Source organism: Aythya ferina, assembly GCF_964211825.1.
Source record: "Aythya ferina genome assembly, chromosome: 2".
Lineage (NCBI taxonomy): Eukaryota > Metazoa > Chordata > Aves > Anseriformes > Anatidae > Aythya > Aythya ferina.
The window spans coordinates 152,796,249-152,818,301 of NC_140297.1; the positions used below are offsets into that span (position 1 = coordinate 152,796,249).

The 22,053-nt window shown below is 36.9% G+C and overlaps 1 protein-coding gene across 1 annotated transcript in view; it reads right to left on the reverse strand.

Annotated features, from left to right (window-relative positions):
* Window positions 1-7,095: 7,095 nt before the first annotated feature.
* Window positions 7,096-22,053, reverse strand: part of KCNQ3 (potassium voltage-gated channel subfamily Q member 3) — a gene marked incomplete at its 5' end in the record, with an annotated part of 197,305 nt that continues 182,347 nt past the window's right edge. Inside the window, 6 exons of the mRNA XM_084509025.1 lie at window positions 7,096-12,467; window positions 13,430-13,514; window positions 15,336-15,434; window positions 16,106-16,237; window positions 19,431-19,533; window positions 20,622-20,809. Coding sequence (XP_084365151.1) covers window positions 11,730-12,467; window positions 13,430-13,514; window positions 15,336-15,434; window positions 16,106-16,237; window positions 19,431-19,533; window positions 20,622-20,809 — 1,345 coding nt within the window. The 3' untranslated portion in view covers window positions 7,096-11,729. The remainder of the gene's footprint in view (window positions 12,468-13,429; window positions 13,515-15,335; window positions 15,435-16,105; window positions 16,238-19,430; window positions 19,534-20,621; window positions 20,810-22,053) is intronic.

The following is a 22,053-nucleotide window of genomic DNA, read 5'->3' on the forward strand; positions in this document are numbered from 1 at the left end:
AGCCCAGCTTGGTTAAAAGCAGATACTTTACCATAAGCCACTGCAACATGTGAGGAATGCTGTCATTCAAAACCTTATGATAATTAAAGGAAAGAGAGGAAATTAAAAGGAATTTGCAACCAGTCAGTCAATGGACTAAAAGGTTCTTTAAGAACCAGTTTAAAACCTCAGCCGAGGAGTAGTCTGACCCCTGCTAGAGGACAAAGAAGACCTGGCAGATGTCATGTATGACAAACTGGCTGTACAGGATGGTCCCTGGCCTCTCCTCACCTCCCATATTCGTCCTGGGAAATGTTGAGGCTGCTGGCTGGCCTGGATCATGAGTACTCCAAGACTTCCTATCAATGTCATGGTCTTATTAATGACACAGGCATTTGGGTTGTAGGGCTGTTCCCCAGCACTACTTAATTGATTATTGCTGATATTGCCTGGGTAACTGGTGTGTCATCAGACTTGTTTTGTTTGTACTTTATTTAACTCTCTTCCTTTAATTGCATTGTCTCACTTTTTCACTTCCACTAATTATATCAGAAAGAGCTGTGCTGTTACCCAAAGACACTTACTGCAATGGCTAAAACACCGTAGTCCTCCAGAGTGTCAGATAAAATGAAGTGATTTTGCTGGGTTCTGATTTCAGTCATATACTTTCAGTTCTTGGTTTCTTACAGAAAAGAAATTTATGGGTCATGCTATGTGTATGTTAGGGTGGTGTCTCCATCTGTCCTACAAGCCCAAGAACTTCCAAAGCTGGAACACAACGTGTAACAATTATATCTGGCAAACATTAAACTTAAACGTGTACACACACACACATGCACATTCTTACCTTTATCTTCTTTTACTTTGCTTTTCATAAAAAATAAAAAAAAATAAGAAAAAATATTCAGTGTGGTGTTATTGCATCTAGAATTATCTAATTCTATCTGGAAGTTACTGATATGATATACAGGAAAATTTTTGTGAATCGTGACTAAATGCTGCAGCTTGAGGAACTTGGAAACATCTTTTCTTTGACAAGACTTACTTTGCTTTTACTGACTTAATTACCAGTTGCTCAATATCTCATCAACAAGACTGGGATGAAAGTTCTCTCTGTAGCAGCTCACAAAACCAGGTATAGCCAAGAAAATGTGTGTGCTGGGATCTGTTCCAACCGTTTGATGTTTGGCTATGAGGATAATTTGACTTTCAGCAGGTTTTCCCTCATGCTGTGTTTTGCCCTGGGACCCTGTAATTTTAACTTTGCTCAGCTGCAGAGCGATGCTCAGGTGACCGGGGAAGGTGCTATTGTTCAGCCCCAACTTTGACTCTTCAGGACAATGTGGTGTTCTCACTCAGAGCATCACTCTGAGCAAACAGCTTTCTCAGGAGTATAGTCTTTACGTGCCTTCTTTTTTCAGTGCCTCTTTGTGTGGCAGAGCTGTGTCCATAACTGGCATCTCAAAATCCAGAACAAGTAAAGTCATTTTTCGTGTGTTCTCAGCAACGTAATAAAGATGCGTAATTCATATAAGTTGCCACGTAAAAGCATTCATTTGCTGAAAGCTACACAGAAGTCCTCCCCTAATACAAGTTAAATAAACACAGTTTCATGCCACAAGCCTTTGATTTACCTGTAAGAAAGAAGACTGGGAAGGAGGGAGAAAGCAAAGTCCCAATGTTGGTGCTTTATCTCTCTGGGCTGGGAACACAGCATGGAGATGATGCACTACTTTTTTCTTGTTAAAACCATTGAACAATTTTTGTTAAATGGTTTCAAAACACCATGCTACATAAGCAGTTGCAATGTGTATGAGTGATGGCAAGGGCTCCAGCATCATGTTCTTGTGACCTGAGCCAGAGTTAGCACCCAGCATCCCCTCCCACTTCTACGTTTCAGAAAATCTTAGCACCATTTTTCTAATTAAATGTTATTTATTTTTGCACAAATTTCATTAAGTACAATTCTCAAATGTAATCATGTTTCTTTGCTACTCTTCTTTCGGAAGAGTAAAATAAATTTAATCTCTTAAAGGGAAATTATGTATATATATTAACTTCTATTTATTCCTGTCCTTAAAATGTCTTTCCTATTTGGGGAAATTTATTTAGAATTGCAAATGAATCCCATTCTTTATAATAGTATCTCTTTAATCTTTTTCATTAAGATTTTGCTAAGATTGGTACTAACAACACAAAAGTCCCTGAAAAGAACGAATACCAAACTCTACAGCCATTTAACTTGAATTTACTAGCTTCCAGTAAGAAAGTTTTATCTATTTGTATGTCTAAAGTAGCTAAAATATTTCTTTAAATTTTCAGATATTGTAAAACTTTTGTGAATTTAAGCATATTATTAAGGAAAGAAGGAAAGGGAGAGAAACAGGAAGAAAAAAAAGGTGTGGAAACTGAAAATTATATAATGACAATAGCAAGTAGTTATCACAGCTGATGTGGAAAAGGTCTAGGAGTAGTTTTTGCCATATTACAAGGCAGAAAATGACTGCATCTGGAACATTAGAAAGATGTTGTGTCTTGAACACATTTTTTTTTTTTCCACCTGTACTCTGGTTCACTTGGTTAAGCAGGCCAAGATTTGGCCACCCAGAATTTTGTCATCTGAAGACTGCTATTGCTTGTCCAACAGAAGAAGAATTAAAAGCATAAGAACTGAGTAGCTGTGAGAGCTGAGTATCTGAGTAGTAACTCAATTTCTCAATGGAGTTATTGACATATTGTGACAAGAAAAAAATATAGCAGAGTCAGATGAGCTGCCTCAGTGGGTAGAGAAAAACATATTTACTGAGTTATACTCATTGCACTCTCATTAAAAGAACAAAGCTATTGCAAGTATTTGTTGAGGGATTTTTGAAACAGCAAGGAGGCCATGACTTGCTGCAGCTGAGCAAACCAAGCTACCATGATGACTATGAGAAGTTCCCATGACAGTATTCCCACATCGCCCGATTGAGGAATTTAAAAAATATTGTTGCCAGCAGCTGGCTTCAAGGATGGGATCTACGTGACTGCTAATCACAAGGGGGTTGTTTTCTTGCAGGTGGTGCTGTTTTCTTGCAGTTGTTTGTCTGAGTGCTTTTGACCAATAATCTTGTGTGAGACACTATCTGCCCCTGTTAAGTTTGCTATAAAAGTCAGACTATTCAGGTAATAAAGGGAGAACATGATCTGACCATACTAGTGTCTGTCATGTTTTCAGCTGTTCTTCCTGCAACAAGCATCTTTCTTCAGAGCTCTGTCACCAAATGTTCATTCATAGCATAAATGTTTCTCCAGAAAAAGCAGCGAGCACAATGGCTGTTGCATTGACTGCATAAATTGTGTTTCCCAGTCTATAAAGCAACATGGAAACTACAGGGAATGTACTGAATCTCAAAACAAAGTTCATTTCTGGTGGGCTTCTGATGATTTTGTTTTCTTCTCTGCAAGGTATAGAGATCCCATGAGATTTTTACAGACTCATGCAATGTCTTGCATTGCTCCTTTGGGGCTTCTAAAAACAACAGTCAGAGATCGAACACTTCACATTTGTAGATCTTGAAACTCATAGGGCTTTGATTAGATAAACAGAAGTTTCAGCAGTTCAGAACTTAGAAAATATTTAATGATTTATCCAGTGTTGTTATTTCTGATATACGTGTCAGACACACAGCTGTTCCCTGCAAACGTACCAAAATATTCACAGCATGTCTTACATCATATTCTCTTTTCATAATCCCTGGTCTGTGTTCTGATGACCATCTGTGTCTGACACAAGGAAAAGGAGAGAAGCTGCAGTGCTGTCCTGAGTCCACTGGGCTAACAGCCATCAGGGCCATATGCCTGAAAAACCTTCTTGGAGTGCAATTTCTTTAATGGCAGTCTAGCTCACCTGCTGGTCTGTGCCATGCAACTTGTCTGTCTTGACTCCTTCTCTTCTCTGTGGTCCAACAGAATGCTTGACGTTAAAGGACATTTTTTTTTTTTTTTTTTTTTTTTTCTGAGCTAATTTTCAAGACTGTGGAAAGAGTGCTAAAAATCAAAATTCCCTGATAAGTACCCTGAGAAGTAAGGGAAGGATGCACTTGGAGAAGAATGCACTTGCAGAAGTGAATAAGCCACCACCCCTGACAGCATTGCTTGATTATACTGAAGGCATCAATACTAACCCATTATAAAACATTCAGAAGTCTTGGCCATGCTCTGCTCAGGCAGAGAACAACTATATATGGTCTCAGCAGTCCCATATAAACATAAGAAGAGTCTGAAAAAGTGGAAATCTCCCTGGATACAAGCTGGGCTCTTGTCTGAATATAGTCATCATATTTTGTTCTCATTTTAGAAAATTGTTTCTTAGAAGATTTCTCTGAGCATCCTGGTATCCCTGCCCATGGCAGAGGGTTGGAATTAGATCATTTTTAAGGTCCCTTCCAACCCAAACCACTCTCTGACTATGATTCTTAGAGCAGAACCAGTGCCTTAGTGAAATCCAGTGATTTGGCACGTGTGCATATTTGGGTGGCTGCCAAAGGGAAATTTTAATGCAATATATTTCAGTTCAGGTGAGCAAAAGCTGAGTGGTTCACCTATTGTGTCTGTAAAGTACTCATTTAAATGTCATTACTGTGGCTGTCTGTTTTGCTTTGCAAAAGAATTCTACTGCATAGGTAGCTATTCAGTTAGCTGTTCGTTGCTAAGTAATGTTAATGCATGGTAATACTGCCTATAAAATGGTGTGAATACATTTAAAATAGCTTTGTATTTGCCTGGAGAGAAATGCAGAGAAGAAAGAAAATGCTCGTGTCATACTTATTCTTTGAGGAAAACTGAAGCCTAGATATTCATAATTCCATGCTTTAGTCGATTTATTTATTTATTAATATATATATATTTAATATTGTCAATCTCTGGAAAAATTGATAAAATTTGTTTGTAAGAGCCTGGCACTGATCCTATTTAAATTGAACCATTTTAAAAACAAACAAAATAAAACATAAACACTTGGAAACAATTGGATGTTGTGTTACTTTAAGATTTTTTGAATTACTCCCGATTTACAGAGGTGTAAAACTTAGATCACAAACTGGATTAATTGCTGAATACATTTTTACCTACCACAAAAATTAAAGAAATATTTTTAGTTAAATTTCAATTTTTAAGCAAAGGTTAGTGAAAATCATGATGCTGATGACACAGGGAATGCCTTAAAATTATCCCATTGGGTCCAGCCATATTTTGGGAAAAAGTTCATGTGCCATGTGCTCTCCTGTCTTGTTCAGGACAGTTACCTTTCAGCCTTCTCTCTGAACTGATTCTTGCACATCTCAGTCTCTCCGTTTTAGGTTGTATATTAGGATAAATTTCTTTACTGACAGGGTTGTGCAGCATTGTAACAGGCTGCCAAGGGAAGTGGTTGAGTCACCATCTCTGAAGGTCTTCAAGAAATGTGTAGATGTAGACTTAAGTAGCATTCATGGTATGGTGGTGGACTTGTCAGTAGTAGGCTAAAGGTTGGACTAGATGATCTTAGAGGTCTTTTCCAACCTGAATGATTCTGTGATTCTATGATTCTGTGAAAAGATATGATTCATCTCACCTCACCTAGCTATCTAAAATATATTTGTGTCTAAGTGGGTCATATTGAATTCTGTGGTTAAGAAAAATGCTGGTTAAAGACAGGCACCACCCAAGAGAGGCACCACCTGAATCTGGTTCATTTGCAATATGACAGACTGAACCGTCCTCTGAAAAGCACTATTTTCCATCTATTCATTGCAAAAACTGTCTAACAAGAATAAAAACTTGTATCTTCTTTGTGCGTTGAACTGTTACATGACTGTTGTCACTGAGAAAAATCAGACCTGCTGCACCTGATATTTCTGATACTGATATGTATGAGATTGCGGTTCCTTTTCCTTCCAATCATAGTGCTTTCAGGAAATATTTCCAGCTGAATGTATTTTCCACTAGTTTTCATTTTCCCACACATTTATGACCAAATATGTGTAAGTTGCATGGCTACTAAATGAAAGGAAGTAATTAATAATTCAATCTACTATGCATTGTATTATAATGGACTAAGTGTGGAAGAAGGATAAAGCTTACTCATAGTAAGATTTACTTATAGACTTTATACAGACTTTTACTTATAAACTTCATATATACTTTATACTTTACTCATCGATAGCTTACTCACTCCTGCATGGAAGATCTTTGCCAGTATCTGCTGGAAGGACATTTGATATCATGTTCCCTGAATGTGTGTGAATATATCATGCTTTAAATGAAAAGAAATTCCTCCACATCATAATTGAAATTTCTATTTATTAATAAGTGGTGCAGTTTTTAAAGACAGAACATAAAAAATCAGTTAAGAAGTATTGTTTGCATAATATATTGAAATAAACATATTAAAGTTGTTCAAATATTGGACAGTGCCAGAATATAAATTACACATACAGTTTAAAAATTACAATAAATAATATTATAAAGAGCACTAAAGGCCACTTGTAAAAAAGTTGTGTTCCCTTGTCAGCCAGAATCTGAAAAGCATCTTTGTAGCATGGAGAAAATTTCAGTGAGCAAGGCACAAATACTAGTAATAATAAGATGCCATAACTAGAAAACAAAATGCAGTTGTCTATGTAACCTTCAATCTCAGCATATTCTGGAGGATGGAGATAGGATCCTGCTTTTTGCTTCACTTTACTTCAGAGGGAAGCTGCCGAAAGCTGAACAGGGAAGGATCAAATCTTACAGCCTAAATAATCAGAAGTAATAGTGATATCCAGTGTCTTCATTCTCATGGTGCCCAGCTAAAGACACTTCAAAATGGCCCCTTCTTCCTCTGCACCTCTGGAAATGGTCTTTTAAAGGCAATACCTGTGTTCAGTTGGCCTTCTGAAAAAGTGATACCACTTCAAATTCATGAGGTGCTGTAGAAAATTTTCGTTTGCTCTTGGCACCTAAAGCTTAGTGAAGGGGTGCAAGGATCTAAGATCTGTCTCTTTCTCACATGCTTTGCACTAAGTGGGACAAATCTAGTTCCTGCAAAAACTGGGCTCCCAGCAGGGACGAATTTGCTTCCTAATCTACATTTTCTGATTGCTTTAATTTACATTTTCTGATTGCTGATCCTGCAAACTGATCGGACCACGGTGCTCACCTGAAGGCCACGAGTCAGCCGTCCTGCTACACAAGGGTTCAGGCAGGAATTAGTTTGTGGCATTTCTGGGCCACAATTTGAAACAGACTAATATATGACTATTTCCACTCTGAACCATAACAATGCAGCAAAGTTAGAGATAAGAATCAAATAAATATACCCAAAGTCAGCTCGGGGACAGATACTATCAATACCTCTATATGTGTAGTTCCCAGTTATTTTAACAGGAGCCAAACCAACTAATTTAGCACAGGGAAAAGCCAAGGTAAGGACAACAGCCATTACCTGACTAGTTTTTTTCTTAAAGGAGCAATTTGCTAAATGGAGCATAAACCACATTTTCTACAACAGTGTGCTTAGCCTAGACATTCACTTCTGCATTAATGAAATATTCTTGCTTTAAATTTAATTTGTGGAAGCCTGACTGATGATAATGTTGCAAAGAGAAGTACAGAATGTAAACACATATTCACTTTTCCAGAAACTTACAGATAAGCTTCATTTACAGTGACAGAAAAATCAGTGTAAAAATATCTCAAAATCATTGAAATTCATAAATAAAGGCAGATTAGGACCTAATTCTGACCCAGTGCATTTGTTTGAGGCTTCTTACTGACTTAAAGGAGAGCAGAGAAAACCCCACACTTGCTAATTATAAAAATCATTTCAAGGCCTGAAATGTATTCTTGGTTACTCATAGGAGTCAGCAAAGGGCAGATCCCAACAATTAATTGTTTTCTTATGTTAACTATACATAAACAAAGATTCCAGAAAGATTTAACTCCAAGAAGACTAATAGCTGAAGACTGGAATGCCACACACTGATGAAAGACAGGTATGAAGAGTAATAATGGACCTGGATGACTCTCCCACCTGAAATTGTTAATAATTTTTTCTTTATTTGTGGAAAACCTACTCTGAGAAACAGTCTTAACCTTTTAAATGTTTCCAGGGTTAACAGCCACAGATACTTTATTTTGTTTGTTTTGCCCAGTATCTCTGGCAGACACACAAACTGCAGCTCCTTGGTTGACACACTTCTTGGACTCAACCTAAGCTGGAGTTTTATGAAGTTTTGGTGCACATCTCAGATCTGGGAAGATTTCCAGGTCTCACCTTACTGGTGATATCTAGACACATTTACATTGCCACCACAAAGAACAGCATGAATGCACTCTGTTTTTTGTTTTGTTTTGTTTTGTTTTAATCCAGATGATCTAGAAAGACAGTGTTGCTGAGCACATTGCCCTTCTGAAGTGACCAGTGACTGGTTTCAATGGAAATAAGTGTGTTGGGTAAAATAAATAATAAAATAAGCTAGTAAGACCATACTTGACCCTCACCTAGTGTATTTTCCAGAGGACCCAGAGATGCCCACTGTACACAGCCTTTGTGAACTTGCCACCAGCACCTTTAGGATGAAGCAGGCCCTAACTGGTCACTTAGCATGTCATTAAATATTTCATGATGTAACTACAGACACCTGGCCCTGTGTTTTTAACCTACTTATGTAAATTGGTACTTACAGTGCATTGCAAATGCAAATTTGAAGGTAGTTCAGCTGCTGCAGTGCACAGATTTTAGGGTAGCCCAAATCCTGATTTCCCTAGGGGTGCACTTTTGTGTGCAGATAAGACTGATCCAAATCCCTGCCTCTGCTTGGATTTTTTCTTAAAATTAATGTACCTTTTTAATGAGTTGATTTACAAGTTTTCAGCCAGGATTAATACTGAGAAAATATTCCTTTTATATGACCTGGCATAGGAGAGATTAGAAACCTGAACTGAAGAACTGGAGGGAGAACTGAGCAGAGAATTGCATGGCATAGCCACTGTCAAAGGTCTTCACAAACAAATTTCTCAAATTGCACTTGGCTTTGGGCTGTCTTGATTTTTGATTTCTCATCTCTAGAAAGAATCTTAAGAAGGGCCAAACTCCACTGAAATCAGTAGGAATGTCAGGCACTTGGCATACTAGAAATATGAAACAAGCTTGTCTACCATATACTTACACACAACTTCAGAAGAAGTCTAGCAATGTTAATATAAGTTTTCATTACTTTTCATTCATCACATGAGGGTTAAGTTTTATGACTCACCATTGATATATATTATTACATTAAAGAGATTCCAGCAACTACAGTATAGGTATTTCCTAGAATCATTGGTGGCCAAAAGTTTTTTCTCAATATGTCAAATTACAGTGAATTACACTTTCATCAGCTAGTTTTATTCTCTTTGAGTTTAGCCATGAAACTGCAGCAAACACAGACTATTTGTCAATTAAGTAATTACCAAAATTGTATCTTGTATTATCATAGTTACTGACCTCAGAATAGCCCATGGACTCAGCTCAGTCTTCAAAGGCTGTAATTGGTGTGCTTTGTTTACTCAAGTAACTACAGCAATTTCTTCTCCTTAAAGATTTGGCCCAGAAGGGTGTATCATGATTTTAGCTAAAAAGCAGATCCAGTCTTAAGAGTACAAAAATCCTAATCCTTTAGATGTCTCTTAAATAGAGAATAAATAATAAAGATGAAGGCAATGCCTATATCTGGAAAAGAATAGAAGATGCCTGGATGAGATGTCAAAAATATGAAAGAATCAACAAACACAAAGTTTACTATAGTGGGAAAAACCCAACAAGGTGTCTTTCACCGAAGCACACTCTATCCAGGCCTGTGCATGATCCAGTTACAGATACACATGGCAATCCCAGTAGGGTGCATCTCTTTCTTGTGTTCTAATTGTATGTATCAATGATGCTCAGTTGTATAGCTGCAGTATAAAGTCACTACAGAAAAATCACTTTCTAATGTCTTTTTTGGTCAAATCCTTATTTCTTTGCTGGTCGGTGCTCTAGCCATGGTAGTACTCATTAGACATTTGGAGTGGCAGGGATGATTCTTAACAGAAAGTGGACAGGAGCCATGGTAGAGAGGCTGCACCATGGATCAAAGGGGTGGAGGTGAGAGCCTCATCCACTGACCGTGGGTATTTGTGACATGCCTACTTCTAAGGAAATCACCCTCAGCTCCCTTTGAAGTCAATTGGCAATTGTAAATAATGGAGTTAAAGGTCTGATTAATCCTATCCTAAAGATGATGTATGCTTTGGTTCTTGTACCCTGCGCTCACTGACTGTATTGATTATTTTTCCACAGCTGTAAAGTGCATAGCAATAAAATTTGACATCAGATGGACACTATTTCATGGACTCCTGAACTGAGATCAGGTGAATCCTGCATAGGATATTTGGACAGATTGTTTGCACTAGCTGTGCAGATACTACATTCCCATTGTGGTGGTGAGATCTCAATTTCATTTTTGCCTGGTGCCCAGTGGGCTGGATGGTTTCCTTGCTCTCCCTCAACACGTTTTCCAGTTCCCATGCAAAATGTTTGGCTGAGGCCTAATGAGTATACTTATACCTCTGTTGCTCAGGGACAGGACACAAGAATGATATTTATTTATTTTTACATTGATGTTAAATATGATACACATACATGGATTTGGAGCAGTCCATTTTGAAGAGAAACTGTAAGCCAAACCCTGGCATCTTCCTGCACTGTGGAACCCCCAGGGAACAAAACAGTGAGACTCTGCTCAAAGCACCTGACAAATATTAGAGAATTGAGTCTCACAACTTGTATATATGTAAGTATAACTCTGAATTAACAGATGGGAAACTGAAGCACACTTGCATTATGCAGCTTACTTAACATCATGTAAGTCAATAAAAGAGTGGAGAGTAGAAACCTGGGGTTCCCTACATTGAATACCTTTTGAATTTTTGAATACATTTTTTTTTTTTTTTTAACAGAAAGAAACCTTGTCCCCATAAGAAACCAATGGGCTTGGCAAAAGTTTTTTCTACAAAATAGTATTGTAGTCGCACTTCCATTAATTTTATAACCACTAGTGGAGATTTTCAAAGTATCTTGAGGAATTTATACAGTAAATAAATATCAATGACTAATCTACCCCTAGTTTCATTTGGCATTGTATTTCATTTGCCATTGTATTCATGGGTAGTTGTATAATAGATCACATGAGAAACATTTAGTTTACAAAACTGTTTCAGTAATGTTATTTACTTTGACTCAGCTTTTTCCCTTTGACTATTAGATCCTTTTGCCTAGGTTGGATAGAATTGATTTACTTATATTGGAAAATGGATTCAGACTTTTTATTTCCACAAAAGGATATTGCTTCTGGAACTGTTTTGACTTTGCTGCTCAGTTTACAAAGCGTAGCAAGGACCATCATATCTTGGCTGTTATCAATCCACCTTGTATTGAAGAGTATCAAATAGGTATGTATCATAGAAGAAATCAGCTGTACCATTTATATAGGGTAAAGTCATGCAAATCGTGCTCAAAACTAAGCTCCTTAGTTTTGGTAGCATGAAAAAAACTGCATTAGTAAATTGTATGAAATGGTGCAGAATGACTACCACTAATTACACATGCATCTTATGCAGCCATTGGTGTTTTGAACTAGTAAGCTTTGGGTGTAGAGTAAGAGAGATATACAAAGTATGCTTACATTACACGGAGAAGTCAACCAGTGACTAACCCTCCCCAACTTTTAAACTGGCTTATTTGAAGGGGTCCATATTGAATCTGAAATCCCATCCCCTGTTGAAGACAAAGGCATGGAGCCACTTGGTGTAAAAGGATCGGTGTCTGTGTCTGTTTCTCCCTCTGCTAGGTAGCGTTTCTCTCTCATCCATGCAGATCCCCCATTGGGGCCAAATGGAAAGTCGTCTCTGTCTTGGGAGATACTGAAGCCACTTGGGGAGCGCTCAAGTTCCTCATGGTTGACAGAGAGAAGGGACAATGGCGTATCGCTGTCTCTTGTTAAGCTCCTTCTCTGCCTTGGAGACACTTTGTCTGAGTACGGGCTTTGCAGGTCTCCTTGGGAGTGGTAGCTAACCTGCGAGTCCATCAATGTAAATATAGGCAAAACTGTTGGCCTTTCTGCATATGAAGTTGAGGAAGGTGTGGCTTGCAGTTTGCCAGAGTTTTGCCCACCCGTTGATAAATGTTGTGAATGAGTCATATGACCATGTGCTGAGAAACCATAAGGACTGACTTTGTTGACTGGAACCTGCTGGAAGCTGTATGGAGTTTCATGAGCACACTGCTCAGTGTATTTGTATATTATTGTTTTTAATTCAGAATACTTATTTTCTTCTCTCTTCTCCTTTGCAGGAGAAGCAGTTTCTTTCAATGGACTTATCTCAGCGACTTGTATTTGCAGCTGTTCCATATGATGCATATGCATATCGACAAGAAAATCCAGTTTCTTCCCCATGTCATTAACCTGAAAAATACCAATTTTATCATATTGTCTCGGTTTTGTTATTTAATAAAATAATCAATGCTTTCATAGGTATACTTCCCCCACAATTATGTGTTGCCATCTTTACTGGTCATGAAGGCAATTAAAAGATAATCATGAGACAATTGCAAGATAATCATGACTTTTTCTTGGAAGCTGGACTGCAGTGGATGTCAGTTTATATACTAATTGCCTCAGATTAATTGCTTATGAATTGTACCAGCATTTTTTCTGTATTGTTGGGTATTTGTCAATCCACTATCCAGTGGTGGATACAACATTATGATCAAAGTTGTGATAGCATACTGTAAATAGCTATTACCAAAATGCAACAGATGGAATTACCTTTGCACACAGACCTCCTCTCTAACTTGATAGTTCTACAACATAAGGGTTAAATATCAGCACTAATTTTCCTTTCTCTTTTGATGGTATATTGCACCTGAACATCTACATTCCACGATAAGACCTGTTGTGAATTAATGCAACTTGCCTCCATCTTATTTATGTATTTAAAAATGAGAGTGTCATGTTTTTCTAAGCATATGGTTAAAATGCATAAAGAAGACACAGAATATCCTGTGGAGGCAATAATTCTGAGTGCCAGAGAACATTGCAAGAGAACATTGTACTCACAGCAAAACACCAGCCATGATAAGCATGGAGTGAAAAAGTCTCACTTAAACATGCTGGTATGGGTCTTGCTGCCATACATAATTACAACCATTCAACAGGTCTCAAAATTTACTCTTCCCAGGTAATTACATTACTTCATGGAAAAATAATCAGATAGTTTTTTGATCATTAGTACAAGATCTTTGTGATGCTTGATCGCCAGCAATACAAATCTGCCTGGGTCAGACAAAGAATGACATATAATTGATATCAGTTTATTGTTTCTGTACAAGCACCTCAGTGTCCTTTGTTGTCATGAAATTACATACCTGTCGTTCAACTTTAACAAATTTGCCCATCATACTTTGGTCTTCAGTATCTGCTGTAGATGCTTTGGCTACATATGGATCATTTCTATAAAGAATTAATATATCTATTAGTGTTCCATTTTTCTTTGCATCACACTGAGTAGTTTATATCAGAAAACAGAAATGCCATGTTAGTGGTATACTAACATAGCTCATTGGAACCCCATTTAAGAAAGGATTGGATCTGGTTATTTGCAATACAAATGGAATAAAAATATTGCTATGTGCAATTTCAGTGCATTTCTAAAGAATAGGTTACTGATTTTGTGTTTCATTAATTTTTTTTTTTTTTTTTGGGTGTTCAAAATCAAGACTGAGATTAAGGCAAAATAAAAGCAAACAAAAAAGCTCAAAATGGCAGTCAGTGAAATTGATCTCAGAGTTGGTGGAAAATTTTCAGATTTGTGAAAAATGTTGCAGTCTATTCTGATAGTAGGTTTGCAGATGGACATATGTTTTGAAATCTAATTCTTTCTAATTAGTTTGTGTGAAGACTTTGAATATGAGTTTCATGGTCGAGTGTTTTTTTTCTCCATTTCATTAAACCAAATAGAAAGTGGCAGAGACTGGAAAAGCTGAAAAGAGAGTCTCGCCTGGATATTTAAAGTGGATTACTGAATACATATTCTTCTACACTATTTCCTACTGCTCATCTGTCAGATGAAGTAAGCTCAAGAGGTAGGAAGATAGCCTCTGCTTAACTAAAGAACCTTGATTTATAACATCATGGGATCTGAGATGGTCATTGTCAAGCTAAATCTTTATCTAAACGGTTCCAAATCAACTTCAAAGGAAACTATGTCTTTCCACAAACTGTGTCAAAGTCTAGAAAACTAATTTGTAGGCTTCTGTTCTTAAGATGACTTAGAAAAAATATGTCCTAAAACTTTAGTTTTAACAGGTCCAGTTCTTGTCCTCTCTTTTTGACAAAATTCAAAAATCACAGCTGTGGATATATCTTAAAGCAGAAACTATAACTAAAACATGTCAGATTTTGCAGGTTGGGTTATCACTGATATGGCTCATGCAAATTTTGCAATCTGCTTTGTTCCCAAAATCATCATTGCCTCTTTCCATATAAGTAGGGCTCTGTCTTCATATTTTCATGTTTTCAGATTTTTCACTGGGTGGGATAAACCAGATAGAGCCAAGTTAATTTATTTTTTGTAAGATTACTTTTGTCCTGAGAAACCGTAACAGCTTTGGGGACAGATTGTTGATGGCTTTGTGTGGTTCTTCATGGGTATTTATTGACAGATTAATAGTTGTAAATAACAGAAGAAAAAACAAAGCCATTTATTATTGAATTTTTGCTACCAGGATTGCAAGAATACAATAACATGCTGTAACATTCATACCCAGAAACCTGTTGTTGCAATTTATTTTCAGCAGTTCCCTCTAGTCATTGATTTTAAAGCTGCATCATTGAAACTCTGTGTTTGTTGTCGGTGGGGGCTATAATGAAACTTTTTTCACTTCAGGAAATTTTAAGTTTTAATTTTACCTTAAAATTGTTGGCAATTTTTATTGAGTTTTTAACTGTTTTCACTAGTTGAGTGTTAGAAATTCAGCACTTCAGCAATCATAAATACATATTCCATATAAAATCACATCTGCAAACCACAGAGAATCTGAGCTAGACAGTTAAGAAGCCATTAAGTTTATATTTCCATTATACATAATTCTTAGGGAAGCTAGTCTCATTCTGGTTCAACATTTACACATATGTATCTTATAGCATCATATCCGCTTAGTATTGTTACTATAACAGTGTTCTTTCTGGATTAATTAAGTGCATGCTTTTTGGTATGAGCAAACATGTATATCTGTTATGGTCTGTGCAAAATACTAAGCAGAATAATTTCACCTGGGAGACTGTTGTGAAGGGTAAGAAAAAGCTCCTCCCTTTTGGGATTTCTTATGCTTGGGAGTAGATGGAGGTCCAGGTGTAAAAATCATATCTACTCTGAAAAAAAAGAAAAGTGCAACTGCATAAGTCCACCTCTAAATGCTAGCACATGATAGAAACAACTATGGATCTCTGCAGAAAACAGTAACAAAGACTCAAAAGGGAGTTTTGGAAGTAGAGTTTAAAAAAGATCAAGGCAAAACTTGCAAAGCTAACTATTTCCTAGGCACCCAAGCATTGCAGGGACATGTTGTAGACACAGATTTCTAACATCATGAGCTCTCCTCAAATTTCTGAGCTCAAAAAATATTTTTGTATATGTTAATTTACATCTGAGCAAAGGGGATGTGAAACCTTCCAGGCTACTTTGTTTTTTCACTCATACAAGGTCTTTCACGAGGCACAGGTCAGCAGAGAATCCATCACAAAGGAAAGTTCTATGTAGTGTAATTACTGTTTTTACTGATTATCTGTGCAAAGGAGAGAAGGGGGAAAACTTCCCCATAATCAAAGGAACCAATGATCAAGAAAATTCTCATGATTTCCTTCTTCTAACTATGAGCCAGTGCTCTTTTCTATAGCTATGCCAGCTAGCAGCTCACTCACCTTTACTCTTTGGGGAAGAGGAAAGTGCAAAGACGTAGCTTCTGGATGGCCTTGTACACAAATAGACCAACTATGCTTTTGCCAGCACTATACATTTTCCCCACTTCCCAGAGGATTCTTACCTTGCCTGAAGATACTTTATTCTGGAAAGCATATCAAGATGCCCTGCTGAGTATTGCTCTATCACATCCTTTACATCATAAGGCCTCAATGTCTCCTTGAATTTTTTTTTATAAAGACGAAACTGTAGTATTCTGTTAAATAAACAGGAAAAAAGTAATACTAAGTTCTTATATAAATTCCATAATGACCATTTGCAGCTTTATCAAATAATTGGTGAATACTCTGGATGTCTGAAAAGTGAAGTTGCTCACTAGACAAATACTAGAAAATAAAACATAAGCAGAGAATCTCCAATATCATACTATGTTTTTAAACATATAATAGGTGGCTTTTCATAGGTAATAGGCTAGATTTTCCTAAAAATAATTATATACACATGATGTATCTTTTTCAGTACCATCTTCATAACTAGAAATTGTTCAAAGCAACCTATGATATGGAACTTGTTTTTGAACAGCATAGGTCACAGGAGATGTTGAAGCTGAAGGCACGGTTCAGCATATTATAAAGCTAATTTAGAGTGTATATATAGTGTTGAATCATTTTCAGCTTGTTTTTCATTTAGCACCTAGGAAAGTTTTTGATGGGAAATGTTAACTTGTTATAAATGTGGAAGTTAAGTAGTCAGCAGATCAAGTTGTGAAGAAAAAGAGAAAAATGTTAGAACTACCTGAAGTGCCCTTGAAAAAGTAGCAGTATAACACTATTGTAGTAGTGGTAGTAGTGGTGGTGGTAATAGTAGTAGTAGTAGTAACAATAATGATGATATAAATCATCATCATTACTGGTAAGTAATAACAAAATCATAGATATAGTAAGGAAGCATGACAGCAAGATTACTTGAAAACTGTTTTGCAATACTTTTGCAACCTTTTTTTTTTTTTTTTTTTTACTTACTTTCTGTTTATACATTTGTTCATGTGTATCTTGGAAAATTAAACAAATAGAAAAAATACATATGTAAAGAAGGAAAGTATTTTTTTTTTTAATATGTCTTTGACTTGGAATTCACGGATTTTCTTCCTCAGTGCAATCTTCATGTTCTTCTTGGTCTAAATTGTGGAATTGCTTTCATCAATTATGGTTCTGACCTGTCTTTTATTCAAGTTATATTATAAATATATATATATAAGGACTTTCATTTAGCAAAGATAATTCTAGCATGACTTTTAAAAGCTTTTTGGACTACTTAACTTTGCTGCTAATAAGTCTTTCAATGTCCAAGATTTCAAAATTTTACCTATGCCTATTCCAGCCAAGATATATATGATTATATATTATATGATTATATATTATATGATCATATATATGACCAGAACTATACTTAAAATAGGAACCACACTGTTAGTGATTTAAATTTAAAATCTTCTTGATTATGGCACTGGAAACTCATTAAGAGGTTTTGTCTGAAATAATTACTTCCTATTAACATTCTGGGTCTGGGTAAACTGTACAGGGAAAAAGAAAAGAAGAAATAAATAAATAAATACATAAAAAAGCTTGGCATCTTGAGTCATAATTGAGTTTAAGAGGAAATTACATGAATCAATTAGGTTTACACAGGGTGTGAGAGAGGAAGTTTTGCAAAAGTAATGCAGAGTCTTATGGAGTCTTAGTCTTATGGAGGTGGGGACTGTAAATAAAAGGCAGTGGTGTATTCTTTGAAAACAAGGAGATATCAGGGAAGGAAAAAGGTGAAAATTGTGGAGGAATCAAGGATGAAGTAACTTTCAGCAGGAGGGAAGCAGTCATGGGTAACAAAAGCAAAGCCTGTGGGATATGGCTTTTGGCATGCTTGAGAAAATTTGAAATTTTAATATCTAGTTTTTCTGCACTCAGCTGGAAAGCAACAAGGAGAAAATACTGCTAATTTTACTTTTATTTGTTAATATAATATAATGCAGTCTTGGATTATTGGTAAAAATAAAATGAAAACAAACAGACACTATAGTTATACAGAATAAAATAAGTACTAGATTCAGACCAGTCATCAGTTATGGAAGCTCAGATGAGACCAAAATGGAGTTACAGATAATTATATGTTGTGAAAGAAATACCATGTATACAGTGTTTTTCTTTCTCAGCCATTGCCCAGTTATTATGGACGTCTACTGTCGAGGAGAAGAGGAAGAATCTGACATTGGTTTTCAGTTATAATCCAGTAACACAACCTGTTAGTATAATATAGCATCCATAAATGGGGAAAAAAAAAAAATAAAGCTCTTCAGAAGCTGTTAATTCAGCTCCTGCAAACATATATTCTCTGGTAATACATGACTTACTCTGTGTTACCATCAACTGAAAATGTGAAATAATACCTTTCATCACTTAGTAGTTGATTGGAAGTTATTATAGGCAGAAATAATCCACACTGAAATGGGGAGGAGGGCAGGTTGGCTAAGAGCCCTTGCATGGATTGGGAAAACATACAGTCATAACCAGTGACAATGGGACATTCATCTCATACACCTGCAGCTGATTTACAAACATTTCTAAATGTAGAATACACAATCATGTTCTCTGAACCTTTTTGAAGAAGATAGAGTTTGGGACACTCTAGACTTGAAATTCTTCTACTGGAAGGTGGTAACTCACTGAACTCACTGGTCTAAAACAACTGGTAGAATAAAAAAAAGTGACTGCAATGAAAATAGAATATTTTTCCTCTGGGGGCTTTTTTTTTTTTTCTTTTTTTTTTTTTTTTTTTCTTTTTGTGTGTAGAGTAGAAAATTCAGAGTGGAGAAGTAACAGAGCATAAGTGAACTAATTTCATGTTTTTGATGTTCTAAGCACATTACCAAGCCTTACCAGGAGTTTTTTAACCCCAGGGATAATATCTTGTGATGCAAAACTAGAGGTGACATATGTGACAGGCTGAAGACCGATGAAATGGAGACTTCAGCATCTATTAAAGCATGACAGACAAAAAATATATTGCAGACTCATACAATTGTAAATAAATAAGAATTGAGTCAGCTAAGGATTTGCTACTAAGCTAGAATTCCAGCTGTACATAAATGTTACACTCAGTAACTTGGGCAAGATACTATATTTACAGAATATTTTAAAGATAAGCTGTATACTACATTGTTTTATAACAAATATGTTTATAGTGTCTTGCAAAAAATGGCATGATCAGTGTTACTGAAAAACATTTTCCTTTCCGTATATTTTGAAAGAGGACTTGTATAGCATTTATAGTTCAAGTATTAAACTATGAATAACAACAATGAATCAACATGCAGCAATACAGTGGTGTGTTTTCCTGAAGCACAAACATTCAAAATCAAAGCCAAGCACCAAGAAGAAGTCAAAGACATTTACCTGACAGCTCGGATGGCTGTCTTGAATGTGGGGATCATATCTTCCATGAGGAAGTCACTACTGTCGCCTCTCTCTTCTCCCATGGGTTCCCCTGTACCTGCATCTGCAAGGCAGGTCAAAAACAAACAAACAAACAAACAAAAATCTGACTGCACAATATACAAAGGGATAAAATAAGTGTAATTTAATAAGGAAACATTTCTTGTGGCTTCCTCTTTCTCTAGTCAACTTTTGAAATGATTTTCTTAATTCTGCTGGGATAGTAGTAAGACATCATTTGAGGCATCTCCTCTCAGATTTCAGCATTCTGAAAACATTGAGAACTTCTCTTCCTTTCAAATAAATTTAGAAGTTCCCACTTTTATGAACTTATATGGTGAAAAGTCTTTACCAATCTTATTTTACATAGGTCTAGAACAGCTGTAGAAGCTACAGGCCAAGTTCTCCTACTTGCACTACTCTGAGCTCATGTTACTTCATGGAGGAGGATACTCAAGTCCCCAGCATGGACACCCAAGCTACAGCCATGGTAGTATGGATAGATGCACAGAAGCCAGCTGGCACAATAAAGGAGAAACTGTTCTTTAGACACCATTTAGACACAATAGACAATAACAGAAAAATGTGTTGAGAGAGACTGAGAGGAAAAAATATCCTCTCTTGTGGTATGGACACCACTAAATATAAACCTGCCGAGGGGCAGTAGTCTTAGGGAAAGTGGAAAGGGAACAGCAGTTCACTCTATAAAATGTGGTTTTAAGGGATTTCAGTGAGGAGGTATTTGAGATGCCTAGACACAGGCTAATGCATGCCTGGATACAGTTTAGCAGGGAGCTGCCTTAGCATAGCATCCCTGATAATTAACAGACCCATGATGTCATGTGCTTTTGTGGGGACATCAGTTCACTGACTGGTGTGCCCTTTTGTTCAAGTTCAAATGGGTTGACTCCATTTATGGCCAAATCCAATATCAATTGCTCTGTTTTGGAGGGCCACTGCCTTATTTCATGTACTGTGTTGTCTGTACACCAGCATTCATTTCCTGGAGCTTCCCCAAATGTGCCACATGAAACCAGGAGGTGGCAATGCTTGGCCCAGAAAGTCACAAACCTTCAACAGAAGATGCAGAGGAAGAAAGTAAAATGAAGAGAAACGGGGAGGGATAGAAAGAAATCAACACAGATGGGCTACCTTCTGAGCTTTGCCAAAAAGCGTACGCTTTCATTCGGAATGCAGTGCGAAAACGCTCCTTATTATTCAAGACAACATTCTTAGGCTCTTTTGAAGGACTTTCTTCAATGGCATCTACATTCAGAGGGGTAAATAGCTTTCCTTTAGTATTGGTACCACGAACCCGATCCAAGAGACCCAGCTTTTGGCTACAAAATAAGCAAAAGTAATCATTTTCCTCCTTTGTACACTTTTAACTTGTTTTCATGATGCTTTAAATATATAAGAGGCTAAATAAATGTTTTGTACACAAGGACACTGCTGGGGCTACCGTAATACATCAATGTCTTTGTAAGCAACAGCTAAGCTCCACATGTAATTAACTGCTTTTTATGAGCATTTTTTTGTATCAATGTTGAAAATGTTACCAGAGGGTTTTGCTATCCTCTCTACATAATGTATCACAGTGCTTCAGCTCCAGTACTATGTCTGAAGCATGAGATTTATTATTAAGAAGAGAAACACTACTACTTAGGCAGTTCTATTATCTAATGACAAGGATGCTTGGCCTTTCCTGTTCAGTGCTTCCTTTTTCTACTGGGTCCATGGCAGGCTATTAAATGTGACTACCAGGAGCAGAAGAAAAGTCAGATGTGCTGTGAACCAAATAAATTATCAGCAAAACACTGGAAAGGCATTGCCAAGCAATTACTAGGTATGTGGTAGGGCAAGCCACCTAGTTCTCTCCATTATTCAATTTCAGTCATCTCTCACTATTATAGGAATTGAGGTGTTGTAGACAAATAGTAGTAAAGTGGCATATTTTGTTCCTCTGATGATTCCTTGCACTGTCCTCTTATGGATTTATGGACCAAAGATCTTTGCCCTTCAGTGACAACTGCACTGAATTGCAATTGCATCTGCCTGTCATCTTACCAGCATCATTAACCCTTCTCACAGCCCAATGACCATAACAGTCTTAAAGGCAATTACCAATGTCACTGGAAACAGCAGCACAAAAGAATTTCCTAGTTAGTGCATCAGCTTAAATACACTCTGAGAGATGATATAAATGTTTTATTTGCTTGTTCATTTTACTACTAAAAATATCTGTTTATTGACCATTTGTTAAAAAATATAAATGAGGGGCTAAGGTTTGGGAAGAAAGCCTACTTCTAAACCCAGTCTTGGGCACTTCAGTGTGGGACAGCTCTGGGAAGAGATGTCTTGTGCACACATAGTAGAGGCACTTCTCTGTGGGAGAGTGGGTCAGAAGGGTTGAGCAGGGGGAGAGAAGAAGCCACAGCACCTGGCAAATTTCTGAAAGTCACGGCTGGGAGCAGAGCTGAAGGAAGAGTTGCAATGGTGGCCAGAAGAAAGAGATTTCATAGGTATGCAGAGAGGTTTTTGTATGGTTTGTTCAGCTGAAGCCACTAAACTTGACTGGCATGAA